Raw genomic sequence first — 13,555 nt, 5'->3', positions numbered from 1 at the left:
TAGAGGAAGAAGCAAAAGATATATGACAAAATTGCTTATTTTCATGCGTACTATTCATTTATGAATGGTCGAAGTGATTGTAAAAGTAACTGAAATCCTGTGTGTTCATGGTATTAGTCTGTAATAGCTAATAATACACTTGTAGCGGTACATACCACGCAGTTTTTCCCCCACACTCCCATTGCATGGGCTTTCTCTAAGAAGTGCCGCAGAACGGGAGTAGATGTCTGTTGCATGAGGAAGAAGAAGTTGTAGATGTTTGTGAAGTAAAGCAACACTGCTGGAGTTCTGAAAAGAAAAAGAATGGGTGAGGATAGTGTATCTGGTGCATTACTGTTAGAGCAGTCCGGAAATAAGGCAACTGAGCAATGCACAGGGGCAACCATCTGTAAGGCACTATGGATTTGGTCCAATCAGCATAAACAAATAGTTGATGTCCTACTTTTTGCTGCATCTCTAGGCTAGTTTCACAATTGCGCTGGGTTGAATCCGCTGGGTCCGCTGCTGCGTCGTTTTGACGCATCCGTTATTTTTGTGTTGTCACCGGATGCAACGGGTCCGTTATTTCACAGGAATCCGTTAGCTGATTCCTGTGAAATAACGGACCCGTTGTAACCGTTTGGCGTCCGTTAAGCATCCGTCTAACGGAATGCGCCGGCTCAGTTTTTGTTGTTTTTTCCATTTTTTTCATTCTGGGCATGCTCAGTGGAAATTAACGGAATCCAGCGGCGGATTCCGTTGTAAAGCACTTTGCAACGGAATCCGCCACCATAGGGATCCATTATAACTATTGACGGATGTAACGGAATCCGCCGCTCGGCGTCATTTTAACGCAAGCAATTAACGTTACATGCTGCGTTCCTTCCGTTAACGGATTCCGCTGTTTTCCAAAACGGCGGATTGCAACTGAAGGAAAACAACGCAAGTGTGAAAGTACCCTAAGCAGAGAATTCTAGAACTGCTTTCATAATTGTATTTTGTTACATTTCATACCTCACTTATATTGTTGGTATGGCAATATGCTAGTAGCTGTTTCTGTAAAGAGCATAGTAGCTCGTGAAGATGAGCTGGCTGGCTATTTTCTGACGAGGATGCCCCCACAATCAGCTTATCACTGTTTTTCTCTAATTCACCAAAAGCTTGATCCTAAAAAAAAAATAAATAAATATGAAAAGGTTAACAGAAAGTACATAAAATAGTGCTCAATACAGCATAGTTATGGTGTAAACACATGCAAAGGTATAAATCTGTACATGATAGGTAGCTGTAAACTGAGGGATGGTTTGGCCAGCAGCTATCTTTCAGGAGTCCTCCATACACAGGAGTGCTGACTTCTGGACAATGTAGGACCTAAAATCAGTCTAGGGAGCCGCTACACTAGAACCCCACACACACCATGTAGTGACAGGTCTTGGGTACTACAGCGTGGTTTCCATTAAAGTGAATGTTTTCTGACCTGTGGGACCCAAGAACGGTCACTACACTGTGTACAGAATTGCAGTGTCACGACTTCATACACTTTGCCGGTCCTGCAGCGACTGGAAAAAAGCAGATTATCAGTGGTGGTGGCAGGTGTCAGACCTCAAAGGATATGATATTTATCCTACCTAAGAATTGATCAATAATATCAAAGTCCTGGCCAACTCCTTTAAAGAAATATGTACTGATGCATTCAATATTTCTGCATTCAGCATTAACCCTATATTGAATGTTCACAGTCAAATGTTTATTTTGAACTTTTATTGTGAGCGGCATAGCTGAAAAGAAGGGAATTTTGTTACTTACCGTAAATTCCTTTTCTTCTAGCTCTTATTGGGAGACCCAGACGATTGGGGTATAGCTACTGCCCTCCGGAGGCCACACAAAGCACTACACTAAAAAGTGCAAGGCCCCTCCCCTTCTGGCTATACCCCCCCGTGGTATCACGGGTTCTCCAGTTTTAGTGCCAAAGCAAGAAGGAGGAAGCCAATAACTGGTTTAAACAAATTAACTCCGAATAACGTCGGAGAACTGAAAAAACCGTTCAACATGAACAACATGTGTACCCGCAAACAACAAAAAAATCCCGAAGGACAACAGGGCGGGTGCTGGGTCTCCCAATAAGAGCTAGAAGAAAAGGAATTTACGGTAAGTAACAAAATTCCCTTCTTCTTCAGCGCTCTATTGGGAGACCCAGACGATTGGGAAGTCCAAAAGCTGTCCCTGGGTGGGTAAAGAGATACCTCATGTTAGAGCTGCAAAACAGCCCTCCCCTACGGGGATGTCACTGCCGCCTGCAGGACTCTTCTACCTAAGCTGGCATCCGCCGAAGCATAGGTATGCACCTGATAATGTTTGGTGAAAGTGTGCAGACTCGACCAGGTAGCTGCCTGGCACACCTGTTGAGCCGAAGCCTGGTGTCGCAAAGCCCAGGACGCACCCACAGCTCTGGTTGAGTGGGCTTTCAGCCCTGAAGGAACCGGAAGCCCAGCAGAACGGTAGGCTTCCAGAATTGGTTCTTTGATCCATCGAGCCAGGGTGGCTTTAGAAGCCTGCGACCCCTTGCGCTGGCCAGCGACAAGGACAAAAAGTGCATCTGAACGGCGGATAGGCGCCGTGCGAGAAATATAGATTCTGAGTGCTCTCACCAGATCTAGCAAACGTAAGTCTTTCTCATACCGGTGAACCGGCTGAGGACAAAAGGAAGGCAAGGATATATCCTGATTAAGATGAAACGAGGATACGACCTTAGGGAGAAACTCCGGAATGGGGCGCAGCACTACCTTGTCCTGGTGGAACACCAGGAAGGGAGCCTTGGATGACAGAGCTGCCAGCTCAGACACACGCCGAAGCGATGTGATCGCTACGAGAAACGCCACTTTCTGTGACAGGCGAGAAAAGGAAACGTCCTTTAGAGGCTCGAAGGGCGGCTTTTGCAGAGCAACTAGTACTCTGTTCAGATCCCATGGATCTAACGGCCGCTTGTACGGGGGCACAATATGACAGACCCCCTGTAGGAACGTGCGCACCTTAGGAAGACGTGCTAGACGCTTCTGAAAAAACACAGATAGTGCCGAGACTTGCCCTTTAAGGGAGCTGAGCGACAAGCCCTTTTCCAACCCCGATTGCAGGAAGGAAAGAAAGGTGGGCAATGCAAATGGCCAAGGGGATACTCTCTGTGCAGAGCACCAGGATAAGAAAATCTTCCACGTTCTGTGGTAGATCTTAGCAGACGTTGACTTCCTAGCTTGTCTCATTGTGGCTACGACTCCTTGAGATAATCCTGCGGAGGCTAGGATCCAGGACTCAATGGCCACACAGTCAGGTTCAGGGCCGCAGAATTCTGATGGAAAAACGGCCCTTGGGACAGTAAGTCTGGTCGGTCTGGCAGTGACCACGGTCGACCGACCGTGAGATGCCACAGATCCGGACACCACGATCTCCTCGGCCAGTCTGGGGCGACGAGTATGACGCGGCTGCAATCGGATCTGATCTTGCGTAACACTCTGGGCAAGAGTGCCAGAGGTGGGAAGACGTATGGGAGCCGGAACTGCGACCAATCTTGAACCAATGCGTCTGCCGCCAGAGCTCTTTGATCGCGCGACCTCGCCATGAATGCCGGGACCTTGTTGTTGTGCCGGGACGCCATTAGGTCGACGTCCGGCACTCCCCATCGGCGACAGATTTCCTGAAACACGTCCGGGTGAAGGGACCACTCCCCTGCGTCCATGCCCTGGCGACTGAGGAAGTCTGCTTCCCAATTTTCTACGCCTGGGATGTGAACCGCGGATATGGTGGATGCTGTGTCCTCCACCCACATTAGAATGCGCCGGACTTCTTGGAATGCTTGCCGACTGCGCGTCCCTCCTTGGTGGTTGATGTATGCCACCGCTGTGGAGTTGTCCGACTGGATTCGGATCTGCTTTCCTTCCAGCCACAGTTGGAAGGCCAGTAGGGCAAGATACACTGCCCTGATGTCCAGAACATTGATCTGAAGGGTGGACTCCTGCGGAGTCCACGTCCCCTGGGCCCTGTAGTGGAGAAACACTGCTCCCCACCCTGACAGACTCGCATCTGTCGTGACCACTGCCCAGGATGGGGGCAGGAAGGATCTTCCCTGAGACAATGAGGTGGGAAGGAGCCACCATTGTAGAGAGTCCTTGGCCGTCTGGGAAAGAGAGACTTTCCTGTCCAGGGACGTTGACTTCCCGTCCCATTGGCGGAGAATGTCCCATTGAAGTGGGCGCAGATGAAACTGCGCAAAGGGAACTGCTTCCATGGCTGCCACCATCTTCCCGAGGAAGTGCATGAGGCGCCGTAAGGGGTGCGACTGGCCTTGAAGGAGGGATTGCACCCCTGTCTGTAGGGACCGCTGCTTGTTCAGCGGAAGCTTCACTCTCGCTGCTCGAGTATGAAACTCCATGCCAAGATACGTTAGCGACTGTGACGGTGACAGATTCGACTTTGGAAAGTTGATGATCCATCCGAACGTCTGTAGAGTCTCCAGCGTAGCATGTAGACTGAGTTGGCATGCCTCTTGAGAGGGTGCCTTGACAAGTAGATCGTCTAGGTAAGGGATCACCGAGTGTCCCTGAGAGTGCAAGACTGCTACCACCGCCGCCATGACCTTGGTGAAGACCCGGGGGGCTGTCGCCAGACCGAATGGCAGAGCTACGAACTGAAGATGATCGTTTCCTATCACAAAACGTAGAAAACGTTGATGTTCTGTAGCAATTGGCACGTGGAGATAAGCATCTTTGATGTCTATTGAGGCAAGGAAGTCTCCTTGAGACATTGAGGCAACGACAGAGCGGAGGGTTTCCATCCGGAACCGTCTGGCGTGCACATGTTTGTTGAGCAGCTTTAGATCCAGAACAGGACGGAACGAGCCGTCCTTTTTTGGAACCACAAAGAGATTGGAGTAAAACCCTCGCCCTTGTTCCTGAGGCGGTACAGGAACCACTACTCCTTCCGCTCTTAGGGAGTCCACCGCCTGCAGCAGGGCATCTGCTCGGTCTGGATGTGGGGAGGTTCTGAAGAACCGAGCTGGAGGACGAGAACTGAACTCTATTCTGTACCCGCGAGACAAAATGTTTGTCACCCACCGGTCTTTGACCTGTGACATCCAAATGTCGGAAAAGCGGGAGAGCCTGCCCCCAACCGGGGATGCGGAGGGGGGGGGCTGGAAGTCATGAGGTAGCCGCTTTGGAAGCGGTTCCTCCATTTGCTTTCTTGGGGCGTGCGTGAGCCCGCCAGGAATCTGAGACTCTTTGCGTCCTCTGAGTCCCTTTGGACGAGGAGAATTGTGTCTTGCCCGAACCTCGAAAGGACTGAAACCTCTGCTGCCATTTTTTCTGCTGAGGTTTGCTTGATCTGGGCTGGGGTAAGGAAGAGTCTTTACCCTTGGACTGTTTAATGATGTCAGCCAATGGCTCGCCAAACAGTCTATCTCTAGATAAAGGCAAGCTGGTTAAACATTTTTTGGAACCAGCATCTGCTTTCCAGTCCTTTAACCACAAGGCTCTGCGCAAAACTACCGAATTGGCGGACGCCATTGAGGTGCGGCTGGTAGATTCTAGGACCGCATTGATAGCGTAAGACGCAAACGCAGACATCTGCGAGGTAAGGAACGCCACTTGCGGCGCCGCTGGATGTATGATAGCATCCACTTTTGCTAAACCAGCTGAAATAGCTTGGAGTGCCCATACGGCTGCGAATGCTGGAGCAAACGACGCGCCGATAGCTTCATAGACAGATTTTAACCAAAGGTCCATCTGTCTGTCATTGGCATCCTTAAGTGAAGCGCCATCCTCCACTGCAACTATGGATCTAGCTGCAAGTTTGGAAATCGGGGGGTCTACTTTTGGACACTGGGTCCAGCGCTTGACCACATCAGGGGGGAAAGGAAAACGTGTATCCTTAGAACGTTTAGAGAAACGCCTTTCTGGATGAGCGTCGTGTTTCTGGATTGACTCTCTGAAGTCAGAGTGATCCAAGAAAGCACTCAATTTACGCTTGGGATAGAGGAAACGAAACTTCTCCTGCTCTGCAGCTGCCTCCTCTGCAGAAGGAGCTGGGGGAGAAATATCCAACAGTCTATTGATGGCTGAGATAAGATCGTTTACCATGGCGTCCCCATCCGGGGTATCCAGATTGAGAGGGGTTCCAGGATAAGACTCCTGATCACTCTCTTCAGACGCATCACAGGGCGACTGATTGCGCTGAGACCCTGAGCAGTGTGATGACGTTGAGGGTCTTTCCCAGCGAGCTCGCTTAGGGTGGCTGGGGCTATCATCTGAGTCATAATACTCAGCCGGAGAAGCCGGGGACCCCCTTGTAGTCTGGATTAATTCCAACTGAGGGGGATTAGAGGACAGAGACCTCGCCGTGTCCATAGACTGAGCCCCAGTCATGGATTGCAAAGTTTCAAGGATTTTTGCCATAGTCACAGACATTCCATCAGCAAAAACTGCAAAGTCTGTCCCTGACACCGGGGCAGGACTTACAAGCGTCTCAGCCTGGGTCACTACCCCTCCGGACTCCGGCTGGCGAAGCAGCACCGGATCTGAGCATTGCACACAATGGGGGTCTTTGGAACCTGCTGGTAGAGCAGCCCCACATGCAGCACACGCAGTGTACACAGCCCTAGCCTTGGCAGCCTTGCGTTTTGTGGATGACATGTTGCTGCCTCCTCAGAGCGATCTGGGGTATCCAGCCAGGAAGCGACCTCACAGTGCAAGAAATAAATAAATATATATATCTGGTGACACAGTACACCAATACACACTGAGGCACTAGAGGGGCCAGCTGAAATGCCGCTTACCGCCCGCTTAAGAGCGGGTGTGTGGTCTCCAAAAGCCCCCTAGTCCAGGTCTCCCAGAGCCTTGCGTCCTTCCTCTAGCCAGACTGCATGTAATGGCTGCCGGCGTCCTGGGAGAGGAGGGGGGGCGGGCCCTGGGCGTTCCTGACTAAGAGCGGGAAGCCTGCTTCCCTCTGTGCCTAGTGAGAGGGCTGGAGCATGTAAATCAGGCTCCAGCCCTCGTCGCTGCTGCGAAACAGCGTCTCTCCCCTACCCTGATTGACAGGGTGGAGGCGGGAACGAAGCGGAGCTAGGCCGCAAAAGCCGGGGACTGGATTTATAAACGCCGCCGCCGTAAAAGCGCGGTCGGCGTGTCCCCGGCGCACCACAAGTCACAGCAGCGCCGCCCGGTCCAGTGGGGGTCGGCGCTGCGTTCCCACAACACAAAGTCCCCCAGTAAACTGTAGGAACACTAACTCCAACGTTACGGTCCCCGGCGCACTACAACACCCAGCCAGCCCGGAGTGTGTCTGTGCCTGCCGGGGACACAGAGTACCTGTATGATGCAGGGCCTTGTCCCTGATTGTACTCCTGCTCCATATCCATCAGGTGCTATGGGTCTGTGGATGGAGCCCGGCGTCAGAGCTTAGAGGCCGGCAGGATCCCACTTCCACAGAGCCCTACAAGGGGATGTGGAAGGAAAACAGCATGTGGGGCTCCAGCCCCTGTACCAGCAATAGGTACCTCAACCTTACAACACCATCCACGGGTGAGAAGGGAGCATGCTGGGGGCCCTATATGGGCCCTCTTTTCTTCCATCCGAAATAGTCAGCAGCTACTGCTGACTAAAATCTGTGGAGCTATGCGTGGATGTCTGACCTCCTTCGCACAAAGCTTGAAAACTGGAGAACCCGTGATACCACGGGGGGGTATAGCCAGAAGGGGAGGGGCCTTGCACTTTTTAGTGTAGTGCTTTGTGTGGCCTCCGGAGGGCAGTAGCTATACCCCAATCGTCTGGGTCTCCCAATAGAGCGCTGAAGAAACAGATTTAATTTTGATAGTCTTTTCTGTCTGCCGAATGAATGTAATGGACAATGTTTGTATCTGCTCATACCGTGTAAAATCCCAGGTTTCGGAGGAGTGTCTTCATCAGGATCTCAGCTAGGTGAGTATCTGGATGGCTGGTCTGGGCAGTGTAGCTGGGGTCAGAGATTAGGCCATAAGACAGCGGCAATGATGAGCTGTCAGAAGAATCTGAGGGAGAGCTGTATCCCAGTAATGATGCCACATGTGTGTGATCCTGCAAGCTTGTGAGGATGATATCCAGCTGCATTCTCTGCCACAAGCCAAAAAAAACAAGAACATGAAAACATTACATACATCTAATGCTACCAAACTACTACACTTATGTTAAAAGTTAAAAAAAAACAAAAAAAACAAAACAACTGTCTCGAGGCATTGATCAGTGTGATCAAGGCCATAGAACTAAATAGGCAAGGATGCTAAGAGTTGAGCACTTTAAGCAGATTACAGGCTAATGGTGTATAGTCTGTACCCAATAAACCCTGCCTCTCCATGTAGAGATCGAAAAACAGATAGGACACCTTCCTTCAGTGACTTAAGTAATCTGTAGTGTGTGAGCATGTGGTACCCAACCCCCCAAATACTGTTTTTTTATGTCCTTAGAGATTTATACATGTTTATGTTATTATTTTTACTTGAATTACAGAATAACCAATATTGTATTAATTTCACAATCCATATACCTGGCCCTTAGAGAGACTTTCCCATCTATCAGGCCCCTGAGGCAAGAGAGAATGCAACAACTCCATCCTTTCCCGTAAAGGAGGCAGCAGCATGGTTGCTCCAACGGAGAGAGTCTCAATCACAACCTAAATATATAAAGATCATCAAAAGAGAAGAATTCATTCATCTTATATAACCAAGTCATCTACAGGAGCTTAAATGCCCACATTCATGAATAATGAAATTACATTACCTCCTGAATCTCATCTGGAACACTTGCATCCATTAGCCGAAACAATAAGTTACGAAGAGGACCAGCTTGACGACCCAAAATGCTGGTAGCAACTCCACCCGCTAAGGCAAGAGCTAGATGGTTGGACAGCATTTTCAGGCACAGCTTTAGGAAGTGATGATGTTCTCTTTAAGAAAAACCAAAATTAAGTTATACGTAATTCAATAAAGTCAGAAAAAAAGAGAATTTTGTTACTTACCGTAAATTCTTTTTCTTATAGTTCCATCTTGGGAGACCCAGACCTTGGGTGTTTAGCTTCTGCCTCCGGAGGACACACAAAGTACTACACCTAAAAGTGTAGCTCCTCCCTCTGAGCTTATACACCCCCTGGTGAGCCAGTCCCAGCCAGTTTAGTGCAAAAGCTGAAGGAGAATAGCCACCCACAAGTAGAACAGAGCAAGAACCGGAACAACCGGAGACTCTGTCCACGACAACAGCCGGTGAAAACATGCAGAACAAGGAAATTGCCAACAGGCAACAGGGAGGGTGCTGGGTCTCCCAAGACGGAACTATAAGAAAAAGAATTTACGGTAAGTAAACAAAATTCTCTTTTTCTTTCTCGTTCCTTTGGGAGACCCAGACCATGGGACGTTCCAAAGCAGTCCCTGGGTGGGAATAAATAGAAAAACTAAGAAGTAGGCAGAACCTAACTTCACAAATGGGCGACAGCCGCCTGAAGGATGCGTCTGCCCAAGCTCGCATCTGCCGAAGCAAGAGCATGCACTTGGTAGTGCTTCGAGAAGGTATGCAGGCTAGTCCAAGTGGCAGCCTGACAGACTTGTTGAGCCATAGCCTGGTGCCTAAAAGCCCAAGAGGCACCGATAGCTCTGGTCGAGTGTGCTTTGATCCCCGGCGGGGGAGGCACCTGAGTACTCTGGAAGGCGTCCGAAATGGTCGACCTAATCAAACGGGCTAAGGTCGGCTTAGAAGCAGGAAGGCCTTTGCGCCGACCTGTGGTTAGCACAAAAAGAGATGTGCACCGCCTAAGCGCAGCAGTGCGAAACACATAGATTCGGAGAGCACGCACCAGATCTAGAGTATGCAGCGCTTTTTCAAAGCGATGAACAGGGGCCGGACAGAAGGACGGTAAGGTAATGTCCTGGTTTAGGTGGAAGGGAGAGACCACCTTAGGAAGAAATTCCGGAGTCGGACGGAGAACCACCTTGTCTTGATGAAAAACTAAAAAAGGTGACTCCGAGGAGAGCGCAGCCAAATCAGAGACTCTCCTGAGAGAAGTTATGGCAACCAGAAAGGCCACTACAAGGAAACATCCCTAAGAGGCTCGAAGGGGGGCTTCTGCAAGACCGTGAGAACCAAGTTAAGGTCCCAGGGATCCAAGGGCCGCCGGTAAGGCGGAATGATGTGAGACGCACCTTGCATGAAGGTGCGGACCTGAGACAGCCAAGCGAGACGCCGCTGGAACAAAACTGACAGAGCTGACACTTGTCCCTTGAGAGATTTGAGGGACAGTCCTAGCTGCAGACCGGACTGTAGAAAAGACAGAAGGGTCGGCAAGGAGAATGGCCAAGGAGGATGGCCGTTAGAGCGACACCAGGACAGGAAAATCTTCCAAGTCCTGTGATAGATCTTAGCTGAGGAAGACTTGCGGGCCCGAGTCATAGTGGAGATGACGTCAGGGGGAATACCAGACGCAGTCAAAATCCAGGACTCAAGAGCAACGCCGTCAATTTGAGGGCCGCAGAATTCGGACGGAAAAACGGACCTTGCGAGAGTAGGTCTGGACGGTCCGGGAGATGCCACGGCATTTCTACGGACAGTTGGAGCAGATCCGGATACCAAGCTCGCCTGCAATGAGGATGACTCGACGACCCTCCATTCTGATCTTGCGCAGGACTCTGGGCAAGAGAGCTAGAGGGGGAAACACGTAGGACAGACGAAACTGGGACCAGTCCTGAACCAGAGCGTCCGCGGCGAAGGCCTGAGGATCGTGGGAGCGAGCCACGTAAACAGGGACTTTGTTGTTGTGACAGGATGCCATGAGGTTCACGTCCGGAGTGCCCCATCTGCGGCAGATCGACTGAAATACTGCCGGATGCAGGGACCACTCGCCAGCGTCCACGGTTTGACGGCTGAGATAATCTGCCTCCCAGTTGTCCACGCCTGTGATGTGGACTGCGGATATGGTGGACCTGGAGTCCTCCGCCCATTGAAGAATGCGGTGAACCTCCCTCATTGCCAGTCGGCTGCGCGTCCCACCTTGATGGTTGATGTAGGCAACCGCTGTCGCGTTGTCTGACTGGACTCTAATGTGCCTGCCCGCCAGACGGGGGTGAAATGCTAGGAGAGCTAGAAGCACGGCTCTGGTTTCCAGCACATTGATTGAAAGGGCGGACTCGGACGGAGTCCAAGTGCCCTGTGCTCGGTGGTGGAGACATACCGCTCCCCAGCCGGATAGACTGGCATCCGTGGTGAGAATCACCCAGGACGGGGCCAGGAAGGAGCGCCCTTGGGACAGGGAGAGGGGCCGAAGCCACCACTGAAGGGAGCTCTTGGTCCGTGGCGACAAAGCCACTAACCTTTGTAAGGAGGAAGGCCGCTTGTCCCAAAAGCGGAGAATGTCCAGCTGCAGGGGGCGCAGATGGAACTGGGCAAAGGGGACGGCCTCTATGGATGCCACCATTTGACCCAGCACTGCATCAGACGCCTGAGGGTATAACGGCGGGGCCTCAGGAGAGAACGCACCGCCAACTGGAGGGACAGCTGTTTGATTAAGGGCAACTTCACAAGTGCCGGCAAAGTCTCGAACTGCATCCCTAGGTACGTGAGACTCTGGGTCGGAGTCAGAGTGGATTTGGGAAGATTGACAAGCCACCCGAATTGGGCTAGGGTGGCGAGAGTGAGCGAGACACTCCGCTGACAGTCTGCGCTGGATGGAGCCTTGACTAGAAGGTCGTCCAGGTAAGGGAGCACTGCCAACCCCTGGAGGTGCAGAACCGCAATCACCGCTGCCATGACCTTGGTGAATACCCGAGGGGCCGTGGCTAACCCGAAGGGAAGAGCCACGAATTGGAAATGATCTCCTATTGCAAAGCGTAGCCAACGCTGGTGTGAAACTGCAATTGGCACATGTAGATAGGCATCTCTGATGTCGATGGATGCTAGGAAATCCCCTTGGGTCATTGAGGCAATGACTGATCGCAGAGACTCCATGCGAAAGCGCCGCACCCGAACATGCTTGTTGAGAAGCTTGAGATCCAGGATGGGCCGGAAGGTACCGTCCTTTTTGGGAACTAGGAAGAGGTTTGAGTAAAAACCTCTGAACCGTTCCCGGGCGGGAACTGGTACAATTACACCGTTTGCTTGCAAGGCTGCCACGGCCTGTGAGAAGGCTGCGGCCTTGGAGCAGGGGGGAGTTGAGAGAAAAAATCTGTTTGGCGGGCTGGAAGAGAATTCTATCCTGTAGCCGTGCGAGATGATATCTCTCACCCACTGATCGGAGACGTGTTGGAACCAAGCGTCGCCAAAGTGGGAGAGCCTGCCACCGACTAAGGACGTTGCTGGAGCAGGCAGAGAGTCAAGAGGAGGCTGCCTTAGTGGCAGGACCTCCTGCGGTCTTCTGCGGACGCGGTTTTGAGCGCCAGTTGGATTTCTGGTCCTTAGCTGAGTTAGTGGACGAGGCGGAGGGCTTAGAGGACGACCAGTTGGAGGAACGAAAGGAGCGAAACGTCGACTGAATCCTACCCTGGGCAGGTTTCCTGGTCTTGGTTTGTGGCATGGAAGTGCTCTTCCCGCCAGTAGCTTCTTTAATAATTTCATCCAGCTGCTCACCGAACAGCCGGGAACCAGCAAAAGGAAGCCCGGCAAGGTACTTCTTTGAAGAGGCATCTGCCTTCCACTCCCGAAGCCACAAGACCCTGCGGATAACGAGGGAATTAGCCGAAGCCACCGCAGTGCGGTGGGAAGCCTCTAGCATGGCAGACATGGCATAAGAAGAAAAAGCTGAAGCTTGAGAAGTTAAGGCAACCATCTCGGGCATAGATTCTCTGGTGAGGGAATGCATCTCCTCTAGGGAAGCCGAGATGGCTTTGAGGGCCCACACTGCTGCAAAAGGTGGGGAAAACGAAGCCCCCGCCGCCTCATACACGGATTTGGCCAGAAGGTCAATCTGACGGTCAGTGGCATCCCTAAGGGAAGTGCCATCAGCCACCGACACAACGGTCCGGGCTGAGAGCCTAGACACCGGAGGGTCTACCTTTGGGGAGTGAGCCCACTCCTTGACTACCTCAGGTGGAAAGGGAAAACGGTCATCAGAACCACGCTTTGGGAAGCGTTTGTCAGGACAGGCCCTAGGTTTGGTCACAGCGGTCTGAAAACTGGAGTGGTTAAAGAACACGCTCTTTACTCTCTTAGGCGAGGTAAACTGGTGCTTTTCTGCCATAGAGGGTTGCTCCTCTGATACTGGCGGATTGAGATCCAGTACAGAATTAATGGAAGCAATCAAGTCACTAAGATCTGAGTCACCCTCAGAAAGATCAATGGGGCACATGGAGTTAGCCTCCGAGCCCCCTGTAAAGGCATCCTCGTCATCTTGCGAGTCAGCTCTTGAATCAGAGCAGTGGGATGAGGAGGGAGAGGAGACCCTGCGGCGCCTCTTAGGAGGACGGGGTCTGGGCCCTGATGATGAATCCTCTGTGAGCTCCAGTGGACGGGGGTCAGAGGATAGGGATCCTAAAGGACCCTTAGCAAGCGCACTAGAGGCACCCTGTGAAGGGGGCTGA

The 13,555-nt window shown here is 51.6% G+C and overlaps 1 protein-coding gene across 8 annotated transcripts in view; it reads right to left on the bottom strand.

Annotated features, from left to right (window-relative positions):
* Window positions 1–13,555, bottom strand: part of HERC1 (HECT and RLD domain containing E3 ubiquitin protein ligase family member 1) — a 408,496-nt gene that overhangs the window by 286,224 nt on the left and 108,717 nt on the right. For all 8 annotated transcript variants that reach the window (XM_075345504.1, XM_075345503.1, XM_075345506.1 and 5 more), the window contains exons 13-17: window positions 8,778–8,943; window positions 8,545–8,670; window positions 7,893–8,114; window positions 994–1,146; window positions 156–288 (exon numbers count right to left, since the gene is read on the bottom strand). In XM_075345504.1, the coding sequence (XP_075201619.1) occupies window positions 156–288; window positions 994–1,146; window positions 7,893–8,114; window positions 8,545–8,670; window positions 8,778–8,943 (800 nt within the window). The remainder of the gene's footprint in view (window positions 1–155; window positions 289–993; window positions 1,147–7,892; window positions 8,115–8,544; window positions 8,671–8,777; window positions 8,944–13,555) is intronic.

The sequence above is a fragment of the Anomaloglossus baeobatrachus genome, chromosome 4 (genome assembly GCF_048569485.1).
Source record: "Anomaloglossus baeobatrachus isolate aAnoBae1 chromosome 4, aAnoBae1.hap1, whole genome shotgun sequence".
Classification (NCBI taxonomy): Eukaryota; Metazoa; Chordata; class Amphibia; order Anura; family Aromobatidae; genus Anomaloglossus; species Anomaloglossus baeobatrachus.
This window is presented reverse-complemented; position numbering and strand designations above follow the sequence as displayed.